The sequence below is a fragment of the Nelumbo lutea genome, chromosome 3 (genome assembly GCF_056320005.1).
Source record: "Nelumbo lutea isolate HS-2025 chromosome 3, American lotus-T2T, whole genome shotgun sequence".
NCBI classification, from domain to species: domain Eukaryota; kingdom Viridiplantae; phylum Streptophyta; class Magnoliopsida; order Proteales; family Nelumbonaceae; genus Nelumbo; species Nelumbo lutea.
The window spans coordinates 11795659-11820650 of NC_142686.1; the positions used below are offsets into that span (position 1 = coordinate 11795659).

The 24992-nt window shown below is 37.7% G+C and overlaps 1 protein-coding gene and 1 long non-coding RNA gene across 2 annotated transcripts; one reads left to right on the forward strand and one right to left on the reverse strand.

The window, feature by feature from the left end:
- Positions 1–810: 810 nt before the first annotated feature.
- On the reverse strand, positions 811–13171 carry LOC148862954 (uncharacterized). Its single transcript, XR_016109248.1, has 3 exons — positions 12912–13171; positions 12555–12663; positions 811–1237 (listed from the first exon to the last, which is right to left on the reverse strand). It is a non-coding gene; the product is annotated as an uncharacterized LOC148862954 (long non-coding RNA).
- A 7321-nt stretch (positions 13172–20492) lies between these two features.
- LOC148862955 (non-functional NADPH-dependent codeinone reductase 2-like) lies at positions 20493–24432 on the forward strand. The gene is made up of 4 exons (XM_088975289.1): positions 20493–23119; positions 23317–23560; positions 23681–23860; positions 23997–24432. The coding sequence occupies exons 1-4, from the start codon at positions 22809–22811 to the stop codon at positions 24219–24221; spliced, it is 960 nt and encodes a 319-aa protein (XP_088831415.1). The 5' UTR covers positions 20493–22808; the 3' UTR covers positions 24222–24432.
- Positions 24433–24992: the final 560 nt, after the last annotated feature.

Here is a 24992-nt window from a genome sequence, read left to right on the forward strand (position 1 = left end):
TTTTTATTTCTTCGTTTTTTGGTAACACTCTCCCTGCTGCCGACACTAGGAGCTTGCAGTTACGGTTGGAGATGAAACGGCGAGGGATGTCATGTAGTTGGACCCAAACTTTTTGATGCCAAATCTTTGATTTCTCACCTGGGCGGGAGTCTTGTCAGGGTTCAACCATCAGCCAACTAGATCTGATAAACCAAGGACCGCGGTCCAGTACTCTCTACATGTCCTCTAAGCTTTCAAAGACGAACTCCCATCCACTGCTGTCATCGTGCCCCACTTTTATAGGGCTTCTGGGGGTCCAGGCATGCTTGACAAACATTCACACGTTACCGATGGAAGCTTGTATTCGTGGAAATATTCGGCCACGTAGGATTTTGGTGATGATCTCTTTAGTTTCTGCTATTGGCTCCACTGAGATTTCAGTGAAGGAACCTACCACTCTTGCATGTTTGGTGTGGTCCTCCCCAAATTCTAAAATCTGCATCATTATCAAACTATTTTGGGCATGGTCTTCTTCCTCCATCTTTTACAATGGGAAAAGAGTGTGAGTGGATATAAGGGACAAGCTGGAAACTAGATCGTCAAAAGGGAGTAAATAGCCTATTCTGAGAGGTAGGGCGGCTCGGTATTAAATGTTTACCATTATGGGTGAAGGTTTCAAATTGGTTCCTTGGCCATGTTAGCCAATACAAATTTTATGGGAATACATACATATATATTCACCACAAATCTTTTGAGACTTATCAATGCAACATTGGATGCTTCTTTTAGGAACGCCAAATTTAGTATATATATAGGTTATCTGATATTATGTGGCAAGACAATTTTTCAAAAATTTGTATTAATTAATTAATACAAAACGTTATAAGTAAAAGTGACAATAATATCAAACGCAATCTTAATAAAAAACATCATTGAAATCGACTTTTCTAATAGATAGAATATAAAATTTAAATAAATGGATTGGATCCAGTTGTAAATGGATTGGATATCATCGTTAGTTAGATCGAATTTGAACTCCAACAATTGAATTAGCTGCAAAGCCCAGCCAATGTGGGGTCAAATGCTCTTGAGGACGGCAAAAGGACAATGAGTTGTGTAACGGTGTCTCATCTGTGGCTCATCATGACATTAGCTACTGTGAAGTGTGAAATCAACATCAGCTCCGATCAATCAAAAGGGGTAAAAGATTGGTCAAAGCTCTTCCCGTACAATGTTTTTCCAGCATCATAAATTTCTCCTTGAAAAAATTATCATTTCAATTACTCTTTCACTCCAAGCCCATGGTAACGCATCATGCACATGAATCACCAAAACAGTACAGGCTGCTCCAATTAACATTTTTCATATAAAAGGTGGAGAAAAACATCCTCAAGTTCTTAATAAAACCAACTTGTGGCACAAGAAGTATATTTCCCAAGCTGGTAGAGAATTCCTCATCAAATCTGTGTGTATTGAAAACATCTCCCCATGCCATTAATGACAGGGGAAATATTACTACAACTATAATGTTCTCCGGTTAGGGATGTGGGAACAATTTATAGATAGCAGATCGGAGTCCAATTTAGATGGGGTCATTGGTATTCACTATTGAGGGACCTACATTGTTTTAATCTTGCTTTGTTGGCCGAACTTTTCTTAGAGATCTCCCTTCGGGAGGGCCATGTGGGCCATTGAAATTATGAGTCCTATACCAGATCCCACTCATCCTCAATTGATCAATGAGTTAATTGACCATGCATGATAGCAGGTATTGGTAAGCAAGGTAGAAGACAATAAATAATATCTTTTTTTGAAGGGTAGTTTTCACATTTTCAATAGATAATTGGCGATCTGTTAACGACAGGGACCAATTTGACCCTTTTAAAAATTTAGGTACTGTAGTGACACATTTAAAAGTTTGGGTACTAACTTGACACTACCCCCAAAGTTCAGGGTACTAAAGTGGAATTTTCCCTTTCTATTGTTTAACTTTCACTTAACAAATCACGTGCATCGCACGGGTCCCACTAATATATATTAAAACAAAGAAGTCTAGAAAATTTCTCATATTTTTCTCATTTTTATATATTTTAATCCATGTCATTTTTGAAACTAACAATTACAAACTCTACTTTCTCCAAAAAAATCTTCCTAAAATCTCTCTTTCTCTCTCCCCCACACTTTCCAATAACCTAAATAACTTAATATCCTAAAATTTCCCCTAAACAACCTCCCCCAAAATCCCCAACTTTATCCTAAGTTATTTCTAATTTAGTAGAGAGTTTCTCTCCTAAATTATCTCTAATTTTTATTTATCTTTTCCCCCACTTTTATCTACATCTATCTAAAGAAAGTTTGAATTAAAAAATTTAAGAATTATTTAAATATTCTAACAACATTATATAATAACTTTAAAATATTTATTAAAAAGACAAAAAATAATTATAATCGATTTAATAATTTTCATATTAATAGTACTATAATTTTATGGATTATTAAATTCAATAACTAATTAATATTTTAAAATTTAAATATTGATATTACTTCAATAAATAAACAATATTGTAAATAACTAATTTCATTTATAACAATTAATAATTCTAGAAAATAAATTTCAAAAAATTATTTTTTATTAATAATAATTTTAAAAACTTAATCTTTATTTATTATATATTTATTTATACTAAAATTAATATTTATTGTATTTAAGTAATTATTTATTGTTTTTGTGATAAATATATTTTCAATAACCATGTATAAATATTATTTTTTGTTATTTAATAGAACATTTTCAATAATTATTGGAGTTTAAATTACTATTATTTAGATTTTTAAATTTAATTTATTGTGTATTTTCACTAAAATTTTTTAATAATTATTGGAGATTAAACTATTGTTCATGGGTTGGTTCGGCTCAGTTGTAGATTGTTTGGCAAATAAAATTGGCTTGGTCAGGTTAGGGGGTTGGTCACTTAGGTTATATTGGTTTGGGTCAATTTTCGGTTTGGTCAGTCAGTTAAAATAATTTAAACTCCAAAAAAATAATTTTGAAAATTAAGTTTAAATTTAAAAAATTACAATGGCATTATTTAAAAAATAAATTGAAAATTTAAATTTATGATATAAACTATTTTAGACTAAGAAATATTGGAATTTACCCAATTTCCCGTATTAAAATATTAATATATATCTATGCTCAGGTCATTCAATTTTAGTCAATTTACAAATGGTCAAAATGAAATTGATCCAACCCAGTTGGGTTGGGAAATTGTTGAACCAAAGCCAACTTGGAAATACTAGAAATTGGGTTGGTCGGTTTCATTAATTTGATTCAACAGGGCAGATGAGGATGAGGAGCCTCTCCCCATCCCTGTCCCCATGGAAATCCCAATCCCTGCTAAAGGGGACAAAGTTATCCCCATCCTCGTCTCTACGGGGATCTCCACTCCCTGTGTTTCTTTATAATGTCAACCATTATGTTTTTGTTTTTTTATTTTATTTAAAAAATAAAAGTAAAATATTAAAATTTACAATCCTATTAGAAAAGATTCAAGCATATTCAACCATATTTAAAAAAAAATATTAACATATAGATGTATGTGTACATATATACATATATAAACGTATATATGTATACATATATATTAGCGAGAATCCCATGGGGCGGGGATCGGGGTCCACGTGGGGCAGGGAGTGCTCTCCTTGTCCCTGCATCGTCCCCACCAACGAGGATGAAAATTTCCCTATCTCCATCTCTGCCTCATTCGGGGCAGATCTCATGGGGATTGGGTAAATAGGGAAAATTGCCATTCCTAAGTTTGATAAACAACCTTATCTAAAATTAATTATTGTTATTTTTGTATTGTAAAAAAATTATTAAAAGTACTATACAAAATATAGATGATTATTAATTATTATATAAAACAATTGTATAGTACTCTTACATGTTTCTATTATTTATCTTTAACTTGACAAATCCTGTGCACACGGGTCCTCGCTAGTTATAATATATACCAAGGTTTTTAAAACCGAATTGAATAGAGAACCATTATGGGGTCTGGTTCCTGGGTCAAACGGTCTGACCGTTCGAACCAAATGTATGGCCTGCTTTAAAATAAATAAAAAAATAATAAAAAAGTGAAAAATGGTCAAAAAGCGGTTTCAAAACGGCTAGGTGACTAGTTCTTGTTTTTTTTAGAGTACATTTTTTAAAACATTGATATGTACTATGAAATTATATCCACTGGTAGATTGAATTAATCCTTTCTTCAAATTCAAGGCAATCAAATGAACCTCCAAGTGGACAAATATAATTACGAATACTCAATAAAAGTGGAACAAAGTGTATGTACATATAGATCAACATCATAGAGATTGCGATGAGGAACATGATCATGCAGAGGTGACCATTATAGAATATGCGATTAACATTGCATTCGCTGTTGAAGTTGCCATTAAATTGCATTCACAACCCTTTGCAATGACGTGAAATTTGATAAGAATGATGAGCTCACTTGCGATGTTTTCTATGCTCTCATGGCTGTGCAACCTTGACAATAGAGCATGGCATATGGGCAACCATGACAGCCCTTCGCCATGTTATGCCATGTCATCACCAAAAAAAGCCTCATTCTCATCACGTGATTGCAAGCACAGAGGGGATGCAGTAAAAAAAACGTGCCCATGTGATTGTCCTAAGGGATGGGAAATCTCGATCCTAAAATATCTTTATTAAACACGGGACAAAATTTCGATAGTAATTACCGGTTAGAGATTTAGGAAATTGTGACCTCTTTTTCTACATAAAAAAAGCTCCTTTTATATGCTTCTCGTTATAGCCTCAATCATCGCTCTATAAAAGGAAGAGACTCCAAGGCCTCCATATGAGATCTATTTTGAGAGCATTGAGAGAATCCCTATCTTCTTGCCTCCCTTACAAACGTCCTTATATCCTCCTCGTAAAGCTCATTCTCCTTATATACCCTCGGTCATCCTTTGTCTTCTTTCATATAGACCTACTTCCTTTGCCATACTACCCTACCTACGCAAAGTCAAACTCAAAAGCCTTTATTACATATATGCATGGAACACTTAAATGAGCAATAGTTCTTGATGAGGGCAGATTTGGCCCTCCAGTGGAATTGTGACACATGGCACCTCATGCCAACTAAGTGTGGCCTCTTGACAGATCGTCACGGGCAGCTCTTCAGGCAGCTCGCCATAGGCAGCTCGCCATAGGCAACTCGCCATAAGCAGCTTGCCGCAGGCAGCTCGCCATAGGCAGTTCGCCATAAGCAACTTGCCACAGGCAGCTCGCCATAAGCAGCTTGCCATAGGCAACTCGCCATAAGCAGCTTGCCACAGGCAGCTCGCCATAAGCAGCTTGCCACAGGCAGCTCGCCATAAGCAACTTGCCACAGGCAGCTCGCCATAAGCAACTTGCCACAGGCAGCTCGCCATAGGCAACTCGCCATAAGCAACATGCCACAAGCAGCTCGCCATAGGCAGCTCGCCATAAGCAGCTCGCCATAGGCAGTTTGCCATAAGCAGCTTGCCACAGACAGCTCACCATAGGCAGCTCACCCTCATAGCCTGGCAACTTAGACAACTCGGCATTGCATAGGCAGCCCGCCACTAGGCAGCTCGCCACTTGTAGGGTAGCTCGGTACAGGAGTAGTTTGACGTATAGCAGGAAGATCTCTTGCCTGACGACCTGGCTTAGACACTGACTCGTCGACTGACACCGACCCGCCGACTGACACGGGCGCCGACCTGATGACCTGGCCTAGACACCGACCCGTTGACTGACACGGGCGCTGACCTGACGACCTTGCCCAGACACTGACCCGCCGACTGACACAGGCTCTGACCTAACAACCTGGCCCAGACACCAACCCGTCGACTGACGCAGGCGTCGCCCTGACAACCTGGCCCAGGCACCAACCTGGCCGCCTAACACAAGCGCCAACCTGACGACGTCGAGGAGTTCACCACTATGCCCCGGTTCTGACGGGATGTGACGAGTCTTACCATTTGGAGGATTTTCACCCACCTAACCCGCGATGACTCCGGTATATAAAGACCTCACCCCTCAAAGGGGAAAGGGATGGAAAAAATGGAGGTAATCCCTGCTCTTTAGCTCTCTCGTATCTCCAATATCATTTTCAAAGCTCTCTACAATTAGAGTGCTAACTTAAGCGTCGGAGAGCCCCCACCGGGAAAATACTCCCGGGTCCTTTGATTCAGTTCTCGTAGGTCCCTCAGCTCCCGCCGCCTACAAAGAGGAGGAAAAGATAGAGTTCTCGTAGGTCCCTCAGCTCCCACTGCCTACAAAGGAAAGAAGACCACCTCATGCAGAGGGTAGTCAGGTTGCGCTGCACCAGGGAGCTCCACCGTTCTCTAAATCACAGGCCGCCTAGTAGGGAGCTCGCCACTAGGCAATTCGCCCCTAGGCAGTTCTCCACCAGGCAGTTCGCCACCAAGTAGCTCATCACCAAGGCATGTCACCACCGGGTCAAATAACGAGGTACTTAGCCAAATAATTTTTACATCACAAAACATTGGTACGTGGCCAAAAACAGTTACATCAATTAGCCCCGTCTGTGGGAACATGCTACAAAAAGTTAAGTTCTCATCTTACAAAAGCTAAGTCCTCTTCTCCTAGAAAGCTAAATCCTCACTTTTTTAGAAATCGAAGCTATCATTTTATAGTTTACATCTTTTATGAATCAAAGACTATGCAGGGAGCTAACAGACTAAGTAGCTCTACCAACCTTACTTTCAATTCAGATAATGCCTCATCAGTCCTCTCTGCAAGGTCCCCCCTACAAAGATGAGCTCTTCATGGCTTCTGCGGGAGTTGGCGGCCAACCGACTACATAGGCGTCCTTACCGGTCGAGCCTTCCAAGGCTCCCGTGTGAGTTGGCGACCTAAAGTTGGTAGTGCTGCCCCCGAAGGTCGAGCTCCTAGTAGCTTCTTGTAGGAGTGGGTGACCGGCATTACTACTTAAGACCCGGTTGCCTCTCTGGCATGGGAAAAGTCAAAAAAGAGTAGACTACGAGTCACTCCCAAAGCCTACGGGCCACATTATTGCTTAAGACCCGGTCGCTTCTTCGGCACGGGCAAAAGTCAAAGAAGAGTAGACTACGAGTCACTCCCAAAGCCTACGGGCCACACTAGGAATTGGATCAACACTTACTAGCTCGTCGACTTACGGGCCAAAAGAAATCTACTCCCTTTGCTGAGTTACTCTCAGCTCGGGAGTGGGGGGCAATTGATGAGGGCAGATTTGGCCGTCCAGTGGAATTGTGACACATGGCACCTCATGCCAACTAAGTGTGGCCTCTTGACAGCTCGTCACGGGCAGCTCCTCAGGCAGCTCGCCATAGGCAACTCACCACAAGCAGCTCACCATAGGCAACTCGCCATAAGCAGCTTGCCACAGGCAGCTTGCCATAGGCAGATCGCCATAAGGAACTTGCCACAGGCAGCTCGCCATAAGCAACTTGCCATAAGCAACTTGCCACAGGCAACTCGCCATAAGCAGCTTGCCACAGGCAGCTCGCCATAAGCAACTTGCCACAGGCAGCTCGCCATAGGTAGCTTGCCACAGGTAGCTCGCCATAGGCAGCTTGCCATAGGCAACTCGCCATAAGCAGCTTGCCACAAGCAGCTTGCCATAGGCAGCTTGCCACAAGCAGCTTGCCATAGGCAGCTCGCCATAAGTAGTTTGCCACAAGCAGCTCACCCTCATAGCTTGGCAACTTAGACAACTCATCATTGCATAGGCAGCCTGCCACTAGGCAGCTCGCCACTTGTAGGGTAGCTCGGTACTGGAGTAGTTTGACGTATCGCAGAAAGATCTCCTGCCTGACGACTTGGCCTAGACACCAACCTGACGACCTAGCCTAGACGCTGACCCGCCGACTGGCACGGGCCCTAACCTGACGACCTGGCCCAAACACTGATCCACCGACTGACACAAGCGTCGACCTGACAAGCTGGCCCAGACACCGATCTGCCAACTGACCTAGGCGCCGCCCTGACAACCTGGCCCAGGTACCGACCTGGCCACCTGACACAAACGCCAGCCTGACGAACTCGAGGAGTTCACCACCGTACCCCGGTTCTGACGGGATGTGACGAGTCTTACCGTTTGGAGGCTTTTCACCCACCTAACCCGCGAGGACTCCGGTATATAAAGACATCATCCCCCAAAGGGGAAAGGGATGGAAAAAATGGAGGTAATCCCCTGCTCTCTAACTCTCTCGTTTCTCCAATATCATCTTCAAAGCTCTCTACAATCAGAGTGCTAACTTAAGCGTCGGAAAGCCCCCGTCGGGAAAATACTCCCGGGTCCTTTGATTTAGTTATTGCAGGTCCCTCAGCTCCCGCCGCCTACAAAGAGGAGGAAAAGATGGAGTTCTCGTAGGTCCCTCAGCTCCCACTGCCTACAAAGGAAAGAAGACCACCTCATGTAGAGGGCAGTCGGGTTGCGTTGCACCAGGGATCTCCACCATTCTCTAAGTCACAGGCCGCCTAGTAGGGAGCTCGCCACCAGGCAGTTCGCCACCAGGGAGCTCGCCACTAGGGAGCTCGCCACCAAGCAGTTTGCCCCCAGGCAATTCTCCACCAGGCAGTTTGCCACCAAGTAGCTCATCACCAAGGTGGCCAAAAACGGTTACATCAGTTCCAATCAAGGATTAAATTGTTATTGATTCCAGAGATATCCATTGAAGTACCTTCACACTAAGGGTCCATTTGGTTTATAGTCAGAATCGGAAAAAGAATTGGTTGGAATGCACTTTCATTCCTAGGGGAGAGGGAGGGAATGACCATTTCCTCATATGGGCCAGGGGAATGCCATTTGACTAAGAATAGAAATGAGATTCCGATTCCATCCAATCAAGCAGTTTCCACACCCCTATTCCCACAAACCAAATAGACCCTAATTGATTATTCTATATGTTCCATGATATGCAAGATCTGGTGGATTTTTAGATTTTTTTTATCAGAGATTTCATCTTTGGGCATGCGTAGAATAAGACGTTCATCCTTCCCCAATATAATGCATTTGATAGATTACCCTTTCATGCATCAATATTCTTGTAACTAGCTACCAAGCAATTTAAATATCGTTTTTGTTTTCAACTTTTCATTTGCTTTTGAAATCATCATAAGCAAAATAAAAAAAAAGTTCTTCAATTGTGTTTTTGTTTTGAGAAGAAAAAACAAATTTATTTGGTTTTAAGAAACAATTCATATTTTTGAAACCATCAAAATGTTGAGCTGATTCATGAAACATGACATGAGATATATTGTGTCATTTAAAATAAAAACATGTTTTTCAAACCAATGCATTTTTTTTTTTATCTCAGGTTTGGAAACCAAAAAAAGCCACATTTACAACAAACATGTTTTGAATATTTCAAAACAAACTCAAAATAAGATCGAAAATAATTCACATTGAAGAACAACCCTGAACTGACATGTTGCAGAAAATTAGCTAGAGATTTGTCCTACTTTTGTTATAATTAATGCATGCACATACACACCCAAAAAAGAAATCACAAAAACATACAAACAGAAACAACAAATAAAAAGGGTCTCCCGCCTCTCCCCTCCACCTGGATTAATAAAATTTGAGATTAAGGAATAATTATTTTTCTGATTAGCGAATGAAGATAAAATATTGTTATGGAGTAAAGTTAGGCATTGGAGAAGAAAGATATATATTATCAAAATGTAAGCATATGTTGTATATATTAAGAGGACAGGCTAAACTTTCATTTTAGTTATAGATCTCAAGGAAAGAACTTATAAGACAACACGACTTCAAAAACTTGTACGAATATATGCTTTATGTGGTTATTGTCAATCCTTGAACGTGATATAAAAAAAAAAAAACTTTGCATTTATCAAGATGAATGTGACAGTCTGTTAATTGATTTAGAAACCTATCATCATCTGATAAAATACTAGCACAAAATTTGGGGCTATGGCTCAGTTTTGGAAAGAGTACAAGTACAATATGTACAGTGCAAATACATATTTTGCTCTCTACATATTTGTATTTGTATTCCTTTTAAACTGAGCCTATGAGAATACATTGAGTCTCAATTCAGAAGGGTACAGAAACAAATATATGCAATATAAATAAATAAAATATAATACAAAATACAAGGTTTTGCATTCTGCAAATTTGTATTTATACTCCTTCCAAACTGAATATAACTCAGGTTGGGAAGAGTACAAATACAAATATAATGTCAAGGTGTCAAACCTTATATATGGTATTTCTAAAACTTTGTATTTGTATTCTTCCCAAACTGAGAATTAGGATCTATTTTGTCACCTTTTGAGCAAGTTGCATCGATAAGAATGCAGCTTTGAGCATGTAAATAGACTTTTATGTGAATGCAATGCAGGGTTTGTATTCGCATGCTCAAGCATTCTTAATATTGAGAACCAGCAATGTATCCCACTAATAGGTAACTAGTAGATTTGGATGTATGAGAATAAAAAAATGTCAACTTTAGCTTCTTAGTGAAATTTAGACTTTGAATCTCCTGTCCACAAAAATTATATCCATGTTTACCCACAATACACTACCTCCGTGCATTGGAAACATCTCTCCATACATAATACTATGTAAGAGGATAAAATATTTCCTATATGTGATTACAATATTATGTGGATAGACGTAGGCAGAATTCTTGTGGATTGGAGATGGGGACTCTGAAATTTAATACTATTATGTATTTATATCCTAATAAGGCAAACTTATAATTGCAGGTAGGGAATGAGATGAAGGGGATTAATCCAATGCTGGGTTCATGGGAACTGCATCCATTGACTTTACCAGCTGAGCCAGCTGGACATTTGTATGCATATGGAAGCATTTTTAAAGCATTCCACTGATGAGTGATTATAAACACACATTTAGGTTGAATGTTAGCGTGAAAAAGAAATTCAAGCATAGAATCCAGATTTCCTCCTCAGAATCGTCCTCACAGCCACCCACCTGACAGCACTTGCAGCTGTCCATTGTGAACGTGTTTCCATGTATGAAAACATACCAGTATGGGAGATATTCCCAAGGCTGTAATTTGCTGTGAGGCGGGTGTGAAGAGCATTCTGTTAGGAGGAAATTCAAACTCAATATAAGACTAATTACGTGTCCATCAATAGCTTGTTCTGAATGATGTTTGCATCTGAAATTCAAGGAGCAAATATTGGGATATGTATGTGCATCCTATTTCTACATTAGTTCGATCATCAAATTGATCTCTTCTGGTTTTAGAGAGTGTGGTGCATTGAAGAAAAAACTTTTGCAAAACCTCAATTTTACAAGCCAATTTCTGCTTGAAGGCAAAGCTGATTTTGGAAATAAGATTGTATAGATCTTTGGAAGCTGGTAGGAAGAATCATGAAAATTAGCTTAGCATTTTTCAAATAGCTAATTTTCACACTTACAATTGAGCTAACTAAATGGCTAATTTTTCACCATGATCAGAAATCTAGCTAGACAAGTTCCATCATTATAAAAAACAAACAAAAGTAATAATTGTTAATATTATTTTTTCAAATAGATAGAACTCAAATGCGAAATACGTGGTGTAAGCAAAATAAATTCAAACATATGAATTCTTTTTCTATAGTTCAAATAACACATATAAATACGTACATACGTATATATGTATGTATATATGTATATATATATGTGTATATAAGTGTATATATGTATGCATATGAAACAAAACAGATGAGGGAATGAACCCCATTGATATAGTGGGCATGTAAACATGTCCCTTATAACTATTTTTAAATAAAGAACTTCCATAATTAAAAAAAATGGAAGAACCAACTCCTGGTGTTACATGGTAAAGATATTTTGGGCCTATTTCGTTATATATATTTGAACAAGCAAAATAAATCATGGGTATTCTTTCTTCTTTTTTCTTCTTTCCCTTTTTCCTATTGCATATTCTATTTTCAATTTGATATTATGCTTTAGAGAGTGAAAACACTTTTTTTTTTTGGAAGGTAATTAGAGACCACCGAAAGGAATCTAATGTTACTATCATACACGTATATGCTATAAAACCAACAAACAAAATCAGAATTTTAATATAACCAATAATCTCTATTCACCATGATTATTAGTTATTAGGGGGTCCACTTATATACATACATGTATGCATGCACATGAGTGAATATGCATATATAGATGTATATATGCGGCTATATATGTAGACAGGTAGATAATGTATACATATTTTCCCACAGCCAAAACACACACAAAATCTTGGATTAAAAAGGGATATATGCAAGTAGACATACGCATAAATAGATACTAATTAATACTAAATCAAATGTGCACAAACATATGAATCTGCTATACTTTCAGCTATACATGGTCATCATTTTTTTCGGTTCTCTGGAGAAATTATAATTTGTCAGCTAGGAGTATCAGGCTGGGCTGTTATATATGTCTAGATGCTATGTGAATAACAGCTACAGCTTGAACAATAATCATGAGCTCAACAAACCCTAATTAATTTGAGAGAAGTACCTTGTCTGAAAGGTGATGGTTACTCAAAAGAGAATTTTCTTCGTCCAAATGATCTGATGTTCTTAAGAAGTAATGAATAATACTTGTCATCTCACGAAAACAAGAGATCCTACAGTGGATTGAGTAGATGCTTATCCCCAAAAATGATCATATATAAGACTGCACCAACAAATAGTATCCAAGCCAAGCACATGCAACAAAGAAAAAGGCACACTAACCATGTAATATTTAACACACAAGAGAGAGAGATTGAGAGAGCTTATGGTGTTCTATGCAAATATAACATAATCATGTCTTCTTCAAAGCAAAACCCAAATACTACGAATGGTTATGCATATAAAATCTAACAAGTCTTACATTTTTATAAGCGAAAAGACCAGACCCAATACGAAACGAAAGCTCTCAAACTTGTGCGATTTGCTTGTCTAGCAAATGATCGGACCGAGATGCTTGATTCCCCGAGAGAGAAAAGAGCAGAAGTGGTGTTTGAAACCTTGAAGAAGGATGGATAAGACCCTTCACTCAAAAGAGACAGTCACAGAGAGGTAGGGTTTTTTCTTTTTCAGTGAACCCATCTTCTCTTTCTTCTTCGTCCTTCTCTTCCTCTTCTTGTGCTTGGTGTTTATGTGGTTGGTGGGTGTGATTAAAGAAGGGGCGATTGTGAGGAAGTAATGATGGTTAGGGAGGATGGTCACGGGAAGAGGTTGATGATGAGGATGGAAGGTGTGAGGGCATGATGATTGCTGTTGGGCTTTGGCGTTGAAAGGAGGGAGAAAATCCAAAGAATTTTGTGCCATCTCTCTGAGAGTCTTGATGGCTCTCTCCACATTCTCACATGGAGAGAATTATCATGAATCCCATGACGCTATCTTTTTCGTGCTCCTCCCCCCACCCCTCAAAGATAACCCCTCATCATTTTATTATTTATCGTTAAAAAGGCTGTGTATGACTGTTGTGCCGTGTGGAAAGAGAAAAAGAGAGAGTTGAAAACTAAAAAGCTTTAGTGGATTTGAACTTTGCTTAATATAATAAACAACTTAAGCTGATGGGAGTTTGGTAACTGAAATCGATCAAGACAAACTTTTTTTCCCCTCAACAAAATTCTTATTTGTTCTAGCTCGCCTTACTTCTTCCAACGTTCAAAATATCGCTCGATACATCGGTAGGAGCGTATTGGACGTTTCGATACTGGTTTTTTTATTTTTTATTTTTTTTCAAAACTGGTTTAGGAGAGTCGATTTAGGACCCCTCCATCTTCTGAACCAGTCAGACCCCCAATAACCCACTGTAGGGGCGTTTTGATTCGTAATCAGAATCCGAATCAAAATGCTCTAGAATCCTATTCCTATAGTCTATTTTGGTTTAGAGATGAATGGGAATAGAAATTAAAATCAGTAGGAATGGGATTTCATTCTCAAAGGGAGAATAGAGAATGGTCATTCCCTCAACTAGGAGAATGTCATTCTAGCAAAAATAGGAATGAGATTCCTATTCCGCTCAACCAAACAGTTGGAATGGGAATAACCCATTCCAATTCCGATTCTAGACCCCTATTCCTGCAAACCAAACGGACCCTAAGAGTTCAAAGTTACAAAGTCCAAACAATAACATTAGATGGGTAATGACTTTGTATTAATGGTCCCGGAGTGCTACTCTAAATCTAGTCTCAGTGAACTCAAATTGGTCCTGCTATTGGAAGTCTGTAACCATCCGATCTAGATCTAGACCTAAAAAAGAATGTGACTTGTGAGCACCAATTCTTGCAATTATCTAACTACATTACTGAGGCTAGTTAGGGTTTAGACTTTAAAAAGAAAAGCTAGTTAGGGTTTTGTTGTTAATAGAAAACAAAGAAATAATAGTAGTTGTCTCTCTTTTAAGCTTCGAAAATCACCAACTTTATAATATTTGATCCTCAGAAAGCAATCCATGAGTCCAGCTTTTAGTTCCACTTTCTCCCTTGGTTGAAATCAGCTGACTGTTTTTTTTTTCATGGAAGCAATCAAGCATTAGCAATAGTTGGTGAGAAAATTGAGACTGTATAAAAGTAAGCTTAACAGATTTTAATCTTTTCAACCCCCCATAAAAAAAGCCGTTTAACACCCTCCTGTCACTCAAGCTCTTATCAGAGACTCTGCAACTTCAAATTTTTTCTATTGTTTCTGATTCCACCTCCTCCACATATAAAGGCAGTGGTTTTCTGTGCCACAACAGCCAAAGGGGGAATTCTTTGAATTTTCTTGATATGTTAAAGGTTGCCCAATGCCCATGTTCTCTGTTCAACATCATTATGGAGGCAAGTGGTTGTCGCCTCCCCAATATGAAGAGGTCTGATAAGCTACGCCATTACCCACCCGATTATAGTGTTCTACTGGTGGATGATCCTATTTATACTAACGTAACGTAACATGATACCAACTCTTCTAAAGGGTCAGATTAAACCATGTACCCCATTTAAGAACGTAGGACCAGTTTCCTAATTTCAAGATATATCCGATTGAGCTAGAAATCAGAGGTGGGCAGATCCGAGATGGGGTATTTTCTGGCTCTGGGTTTGAGGGTGGTAGACCTAGCCGGTGGGCCTTGTGAATTAGAATGATTATTTATCTATTTCAGATCGGTTCAGGGGACCAGGATCATCATTTTGGGTCGATCTCTAGCATCTAAAATAGCATCGGTCTTGGCTCCGTCAGATTGTAGGGAGTCTAGGGACCAACACACAACCTGCCTTTTGGGATGATTACATATAAGATACGGTGGTATACAGGTTCAAAGGCACATTCTGGGTGAATGTCATATCAGTTACAGGCCTTAAAGCCCTAAATTAATGATTCTCCCTAGCATCAGAAACTGGATCAGATGATAACCTGTGCAACTCACAAACAAAAATGTACTGGGATTTCAGTCACTTTGGTTCGGTCAACTTAGATCTGATGATTTTGGTTCAATAACTTGAAATTCAAGAAAAAAAAAAACAGATAGAAAAATTAAAATCACACCCCCAAGAGATCTCTTAGGAATGTGGGGGCGGAGGGGGAAGATTGCTTGTTCATTAGCTACCAAAGTTAGAATATCCTGGAATGTAACCAATTACAGGGTCCGTTTGGTTCACAGTTGAAATCAGAATGGGATTAGTTTATTCTTGTTTGGTTCAGACAAGAACTGAAATTAGTTGGAATGGAATTTTATTTTTAAGGGTTGAGGGAAATGACCATTTCACCAAGAATAGGAATAAGATTTTTATTTTGTCTAACCAAATAATTGGAATTTGAATGAATCATTCTGATTTAACCTGCAGCCGATTTGTTGTAGTTAAAATGACAAAATTAAAGCTAAAAAAAAGAAAAATACACACACTATATATACACACACACCGTTTTAATCAGATTAGATGGGGTTAAATCTGCACCAAACCTGATTAACATCCAAATCTGAATAAATTTAATCAACGAAATAATAGAAAATGTCCTCCTTGCCCATGGTAAAATGCGAGCAAACTCCCTTACTACATCAATAAAAAAAAATGAAGACATCACAATGAGGTCCATGCATAAACATGGATCACGTGAAGGAGAAAATCGCCATGATTGGCATCTCTTCTAGAATGACATGCACTTAGGAGTGAGCAAGAAAAACCGAAAAACCAAATAGAACCCGGTGAGACCGATTCAAAAATTCTGCTCAACTAAAATTGGTCGGTTAGGTATTTTTGAAAAATGAATCTACTGGTTTGATTTTTGTTAATCAATATAAAAAACCGATAGATACTAGAACCGAACGATATATATTACATATATTTTATATGTATTTCTAAATTTTTATTATATATCCATATATTTATCTACAATATATTTTATAATATAAAAAATGAAAACTGATAGTTAACCAAACCGGTCAGCTTTGATTGAGCTTCGGTTATTGATTTTCAAAAAACTGGTACTACCAGTTTGATTCAAAACACTCAATATTTTCCATGATCAAGTTCTACTGTGGAGAGAGGGTTTTCTTTTAAAAGTTGATTTCAAGTGATCAGGGTAATTTTGGAATAAACAATCATAGGCCCATGACGTTAAATATTTTTCGATCAGTATAGGTGTGGCATAGCCATTCCTAGATGGCAATAAAAGTACTTCTAAGTAAATAGGTTGCAAATTGTAGATAGGAACCCTAGTAACAAGGTAGGGATTTTACCCCCATCCCCATCATTGTTGGGGACAAGTAATCCCCGACTTTTCCTTGTTCCAAGGGAACCACCCGAAAATACATTAGACCTAAGGGGCATTTTAGAAATGTGATTATGTGATTGTAAAGTTTTGGTAATTTGACCCCATTCCCATATTTGTTAGGGACAAAGAATCGTTGGTTTTTCCTTATTCCAAGGGAACCACCTAAAAATACATTAAACCTAAAGGGTATTTTAGAAATGTAATTATGTGACCGTAAGGTTTTGGGAATTTCGGGAAAATGGGATCATTAGAACCCTAAATCACCTTTTATAAAGGGTATTTTAAAAATCAATATCAAGTTTAGGGTATTTTAAAAATAAATATTAAGGATATTTTAGTAATTTAACATAATTTTGAGGTGGGTTTGGAGATTTATATATAGAATCCATCTCCATTTAAGATCAGGGAAACCTTGCCCCATTTGGGGTGAGGCGGATTGAAGTCCCACCGTCCCAAATTTATGGAAAAAATTGACATCTCTAACTATAGTAGGTATTTTAGTAAAATGCAAACTATAGTGATGATGTTTACATTTGTGAAACCAAGGATAAAAAATTTGATACAATACACCTTGTATCGGGCATACCATATCGTACCATTGGGGTCTCAATACACTTGTTTACAAGTGTTTCAATACCCCTCTTTTTTAATAAAAACCTCCTGAAAACCAAAATTTGAAAAAAAAAAACTAAAAAAATATAAAGCCACATGCTTTTAAGTACCAATATGCCTTTGTCGATACACAAGGGTGTACCGATACTTTAAACCATGTGTGAAACAATAAGGATGTTTTAGTAAATTACCCAAAAAGTTGAGTATTAAAATTTAAAGAGTAAAATACTTAAACCTTCTATGAGATTTCTTATAAACATTAAAACCTCCCCTCTTTTTTCAAAGAGGAACGAGACCTCCCTTGGTCCGTGATGTTATGGGACAAGACGTCCCTTATGTTAACAATCCTTCAGGGTCCATTAATACGTGACGTCACATGTAAATGAAATTCTTTTAAGGGCCATTTATTAGAACACCTCCTATAGTTTCACATGTACTTAAGCCTGTCCTATAGTATGCATTTTACAAAATGCCCCTTATAGTTTGCAACCTATTTACTTATTCGACCTTTCATTAAGAATTATTTGTTTTGCCGGATGAAAATAGTAACATGATCACTTAAACTAAGTGGAAATTGTTTAAGGGCATGGTCCATGGTTGTTTATTCCAAAATTACCCTTAAACTGAGTGAAAAATGTTCAAGAGTATGTATCCATAGTTGTTTATTCCAAAAGTAACCCTGACACTTTTTTTTTTTGTATAGAAAACAAAATTGACCAAATAGCAAAAAATAGAGTGATTGTCCACATTTTACTAGGGGCAAAAATGATATTTTTGTTTTTAGTTTCTTTTGATCAGATTTATTTAAATAGATGTTAGTGTTAAAAGTCATTTTCCACTTTTGTGTGTAATGGAAGGTAGGGGTGTAAACGGATCAAATTCGAATTGGATCAAAGCAATATCCAAATTCAAATCCGATATCTGAATTCGATTCGATATCCACAAATACTAAAAATTAATATCCAAATTCAAATTCGATTAAATATTTGAATATTCGATTTGATTTGAATTCAATTAATTATTTATTTTAGATAATTAATATATATATATAACAAATATTTTATTGATAAAAAATATATAAATATATAATTTATTTATATAACTTAATTCTTATATATAAATTATATGAAAACATTTTATAATATATATAAGAATTAAATAATCAGTCGAATTTGGATAGTTATCGAATCGAATCAGGTCATATCCGAATTCGAATCAGATTAACTATTCGGTAAAAATAGGATATCCAAATTCAACTGATTAGATATTCGAATTATCCGAATTCAAAATCAGATTTTCGAACACCATTGACACCCCTAATGAAAGGTCCAATAGGTAAATTGATGACAAATTATAGGGTGATGTTTTAATAAAACACAAAATATAGGGTAGTTTTTAGTAAATAACCCTTCTTTTGAAAATACAACTTTACCAGTTTACCCCCTTTTATAATCCTTGACTTAGGAAAATGACATAAAATCCTAGAAATAGAGGAATTCTTAAGAAAATATTGGGATGTGATGAAGATAGAGAACATACATCAACCAAAACCCCTCACCTTGACCATCGTGGTTGGTTCTTCTGCAACTCTATTCTCTCCCGTCAATACCATATAAATGATAAATTGAAAGATAAACATCGCCTCCACCCTTCTTCATTCACTTCGTTCAAAAACTAATAACCTCTACTGAGAATAACATTGATACGAGCTGCTACGTACTAGATCTTGATCAAGTTTATAATCCTAGGTAATGGGAAGTTGAAGTAGGATCTCCTCTGAGATGTTGGCTTGCCAGCAAACGGTTGCATGATGCAAGGACAATTGGGGTTTCCTGGAGGCTGGAAGAACAATATCGAACCAAGCTGGACCTAAATGTTCACCTGGTTTAAGCTTTATTTGAACATACGTGAGCTTCCCTGCAGCTGGAGATGATGGTACATTGCTGGTGATGTCACTCCTCTGAACATTAGCAATAGCAGCACCCTCACCCGCTATACTCCATTGTGTCTTCAGTTTTCTTAACAAGTCATATGGTAGAAAAGCGGCCAGTTTCCAAATTTTCAAAGGCACAAGCTTGAGATTGGGAATTTGGGTTTGAGTCTCACCTTGTTCTATGACAAGAGATTCCATTAATTTGAAAATTAGAATCATTAACAAGGGTGAAATAGACTTTTACTAATTCCATTACAAATAATTCCAACAGAGGAGGCCCTTGTCCACTTTGAAAAGACAGGGGAGGTTTTAATATTTGGCTGTGTTTGTTTTTTTCGAAATACAAACGCATGCAAATACGGATCCAGTGTGAAGTTTTACATCAGTCTACATTTACACCGAAAACAACTGCGTGCAAATGTGAACGGATAATGGAATTTTAAGTCGATTCGCATTTGCATTGAAAACAAACTTAACCTGAAGTGAAGGAAGGTTAAAGTCTTTTACACAAATTTAAAACTTACAATAGAAAGATAAATGAAGATTCTACATCTAAAAAGATACAACTCGCTAAAAGGCCAAAAAAAACTGTCGTGCGGCCAAGTAAGATTTGACAGAACAATAACAAAAAGTGCCAAACGTGAACATGGATTATGGATCTCAGTTAATTGGGAAAAGAGGTTTGGTGGTAGATTTAGGAGAAAAATCTGGACAAAACTGTATCGCCTAGTGTAGAGTTGGCTCATCAATTCATGCTGTAAGTCTGTAAAGGTTAAGAATCTAGTCTAGAGACTAGAATGGATATAACCAGCAAGAAAGAAAGAATCGAGAGAATGGTGGAATGGAAGCGCCTGACGACGAAACAACGCTCGCATCCTGTTACTGTTGCTGTTTGCCTTGAGAGTTCAGATTTCAGAGCGATGAACGTACGCCTCTCGCACTCCCGTAGGCCGTAGGATTCACATGCCAAGAATGGACAATGGATGCCTTTGTTTTTTCTGACCAGTACTGGACACCTAATCAAATGCTATCTTGGATGGGCCCCACCAATGGGAATGTGGACATTTCTCATCAATTGGTGGGCCCCACCAATGGGAATGTGGACATTTCTCATCAATTGAGACGAGACGGAATGACAGATAAGATAACAACATTCATTTCACTTTCGAGCGTCCATCCACTAATTCCAGTTCTCGTTCAAGGGAAGAGATCCGATTTCCAAATTCCAAAAGAGTAACTCCGAGTTTTGACTATGTCCAGCACTCCGGCTCATCTGATATTATTCCCCCAGATCTCACGAAGCTCCTCTCGCCGGCGCCTGTTTCAATCAGATCTCTAACCGTCGTCTTCTTGACAACCTCTCTTGTATGCTCTTCTCTCGTTAAAGAAATTGTGCCGGTGCTAATTAAATCCGTTTTGCTTTTACATCATCAGACCACTGGCGAGACTCTCTGACTCTCCATCAACGCGATGATTTAACTTCTTGAAGCACATTTGCAGATTTGCAATTTCTTGAAGAAATTCTATTGTGTATGTGCTCTATGGGTTCATCCCCTGCATCATCTTGGCCCTTGTGTCTAGTAAGTATTTATGTCCCCGTCGTCATTGGCACATCGTAGCATCGTATCCTCAGGTTGATCACTCGAATGTATGATTTATTCCCATGAACAGTGTGAACAGATTCTATTTATACGGAACTCCCATGAACGATACTTGCATTTGCTTTAATTCACACTACCACCCTTGGCTGGAAAAAGAATGAATGCTTTTTATTGAACCATTTATTTATTATCTACATCTTTAAATTCATCATAACTTTTCAAAATATCCAGGAATCGCATGTTAATGATTTTTTGTTTTTCAAAACTCGCAAACTTAGTGTTCATTGACAAAAGTTGTCCACATCTAGGAGAGTCAAGGGTATTTAAAAATTCGATTTTGAATTCGAGATTTGACATAATTGAATATAATTCAAACATCTAATCAGTCGAATTCAGATATCCTATTCATATTGAATAGCTAATCAGATTTAAATTTGGATATGACCATATTCGATTTGATAAATATCTGAATTTGATCGATTATTTTATTCTTATATATAATATATAAAATATTTTAATGTTTTTGTATAATATATATAATAATTAAACTATATAAATAATTTATATATTTATATACTTTATATAAATAAAATATTTATTTTATATATTTATTAATTACCTAAAATAATTAATTGGTTGAATTCGAATCAAAACGAATATTTGAATATTTAATCGAATGCAAATTTGAATATTAATTTTCAATATCCTTCAGATATCGAATCAAATTCGGATATTAAATTTTCTAATTGGATTCAAATTCAAATTCAGGTATTTCTTGATGTGATTCGAATTCAAATATTTTTATATCGGCCTGATTTTTATTTAATACACCTTTATTCTAATTGACATTCGATCAAATTGGATGTTGGGTCCTATAGAGCCACATGTCCTCTTCTTGACTATAGATCTTTTATTGACTTAGTTCTTGTTGCATTTGAAATCAAAAGGGATAAAGTGTTAGTTGTGATGTGCAAGTAGACATGGAGTGATGAGTTTCATCTCAATCAAAAGTATTCTTTTTTTATTTGAATCTCCCTTTTTACTTATGCCCAGTTTAGAAAGAGTACAAATGTAAATATGTACAGCATAAATACATATAAAATAATACAAAATACAAGATTTTACACTCTATATATTTGCATTTGTATTCCTTCCAAACTGAGCCTTAATAAAAAAATATTTAGACTGAAATATTTGTAATATAATTTTGTTATTTTTTATCAAAGTTTTACTTTATTTTACATTTATAACAGAATAGAGTGTAAAATAGTAATATACCAACATATGATGGTCTATTATATTTAACTCAATTTATTGACATGAGTTCCATGGATGTTTTGAAAAGTTATGATATATTTAAGAGAAATGATGAAAGAACGTGATAAACAATTTCCCACTGAGACCCAAAGGTTCAAGTTAGCAACGCCGCAATAATCAACGTAAGACGAAGCCCAGTGACTCAAGTAGGAAGTTAGAGAGTTGAGAGTAATAAATGCCAAGATAGATTAGTTAGCCAGTGACACCACTTATTTATATTTGAACTGAAGTTAATTATAAGTGGACGGTTAGGCTTTTAAGATACCACGTGTCCGTGTATTACTGGCCTGTCACGTGCGCCTACGTCACTTCCCATCATCAGAAACACTTCATGACTGGCCACAGAAAACACCTCAGCTGCTGACCAGTGGGCGGTGCCGCGGTGGGCGACTGAGGTTTGTGTACACAGCAACAGCATTATTTGGTCAGAAGATCTGGTCAGCTGCACTCGTACGGCATTTAAGCCGCGCAAAGGAAATCGGGAAGGCAAACAAACAGAGCATATAATTAGCTTTACAACTGGTGATCTGTGAACAAAACTCTTTACCATACCAGGATTTGGAAGATGGCAAACGTCCCCCAAGTGCTCCTTAGTTCCGGATACCATGTGCCTCTGGTGGGTATGGGGACGGCTGGTTATCACTTGGATGCCTCTGAATCATCCAAGTTGCCGATACTCGGAGCAATCGAGATTGGTTACAGACACTTTGACACTGCGGCCGTTTACCAGAGCGAACAACATCTGGGTAAAGCAATAGCCGAAGCCCTTCGCCTTGGTCTCATCAAATCTCGGGATGAACTCTTTATCACCTCCAAACTATGGTGCAGCGATGCGCATCCTCATCTTGTCCTCCCAGCTCTTCGCACAACTCTACGGTACTGCTGGATCCTAATCATCTTCTTCTTCTTTTTTAATATATATATAGAAAGGAAAGAATCTAATCTATACGCACAAGCACACGTACGTATACCCAAATGTTGAGGTCTGAGATATATGACTACTACATAGTTCATTCTAGATGAGGGCCACTGCAAATTAAATGTACGCTACAGTTGGAGTATATTTTGATCAGGAATCTACAGTTGGAGTATCTTGACCTCTATCTCATACACCATCCAGTAAGCTTCACACCGGGGACATACGTTTTTCCAATTAAGAAGGAGGAGCTTCTTCCCATGGATTTCAAATCTGTCTGGGCAGCCATGGAAGAGTGCCAAAGGCTTGGCCTCACAAAGTCAATCGGAGTTAGCAACTTCTCCTGCAAGAAGCTTGAAAGTTTGCTCGCGGTAGCGAAGATCCCTCCTGCTGTCAATCAAGTGAGTCTCTCCTCTGTGTCATATTCTGTTTTCAAATCTCTCTTTCTCCCCCTTCCCTGGCAGGCAAATTAATCCATGAATGGGCAACACTGATGACTGTGAGGTGATGATTTGATCAAGGTGGAGGTGAACCCACTTTGGCAACAGAAGAAGCTGAGAGATTTCTGCAAAGACAAAGGGATACTTGTGGTCGCTTTCTCTCCTCTGGGAAGCCAAGGAACCGCTTGGGGCAGTAATCGAGTAATGGACTGTGAGTTGCTCCATGAGATTGCCGAGGCTAGAGGGAAGTCTGTTGCTCAGGTTCTGCATTTACTATTATTAATTATATATTGCCCTTTCTTCTTTTGGCTTCTGTCTGAAAGTGATAACATGGTGCATGATTTACGCCATTACCTGGTATTAACTTCTGATGCCGGAAGGTATTGAACGGATGCAGGTCTGTCTGAGATGGGTATACGAGCAAGGGGTGGGTTTGCTGGTGAAAAGCTGCAGCAAGAGGAGGCTGGAGGAGAACCTGGATATATTCAACTGGGCGTTGAGTGAGGAGGAATCTGAGAAGATCGGTCAGATCCCACAGCGTAGGGGACTCAGTGGGGAAGTCTTTGTCTCAGAAAACGGGCCCTTCAATTCCGTCGAGGACTTCTGGGATGGCGAGGTGTAAACACTATACTGACAGAGCGTACATAGTAAATGATCATTCCACGTCACCATTAATGCTGATGCAGTTTGAACGGTCAGGCTGATATCTAATAATTGTTAAGACTCTATTTGATAGAGTTTTGTTGTAATTTAAACTAATTTCTTAGCGAGATCCGTGCATGTACGGATTTATTAAGCGAAACTTAAATAATAGATATGGTCATTTATTAAAATATCTTTATGAATTTACTAAAATTGCTCTTATTATTTTACTAAAACACTACTTATAATTTATAATAGATTTAATCAATCTTGCATTAGATGATAGTGGAAAATGACAGTGTTGACCCAAATGTTTATTTAAATAAATTTAATTAAAAGAAAATAAAAATAAGATACCATTTTTGCCCTTAATAAGACACGGGCAACCACTTTATTGGTTATATTTGGTTAATTTTATTTTTTATACAAAAAAGTGTTAAGGGTATTTTTGGAATAAAAAATTATGGGTCTAATGGCAAAATAAATACTTCTTAATGAAATGATGATTAGGTAAAATTAACCCCCATCCTCGATCCCCAATGGGGATGGGTTCCTTGTGGCGACCTAAATCCCCAAAATGTTTTCAAATAATAGTATTTTTTAAAACAATCCGCATCCTCGGCCCCTGGCCCCGACTAGGGATTCCTATTAATCCTCGTCCTTGCCCCCGCCCTCGCGCCGCCAAAACAATCCCTATCCCCGACCCCGCTAATGAAACCAATCAACCCGATCAACTTGACTTGAGTTGCTT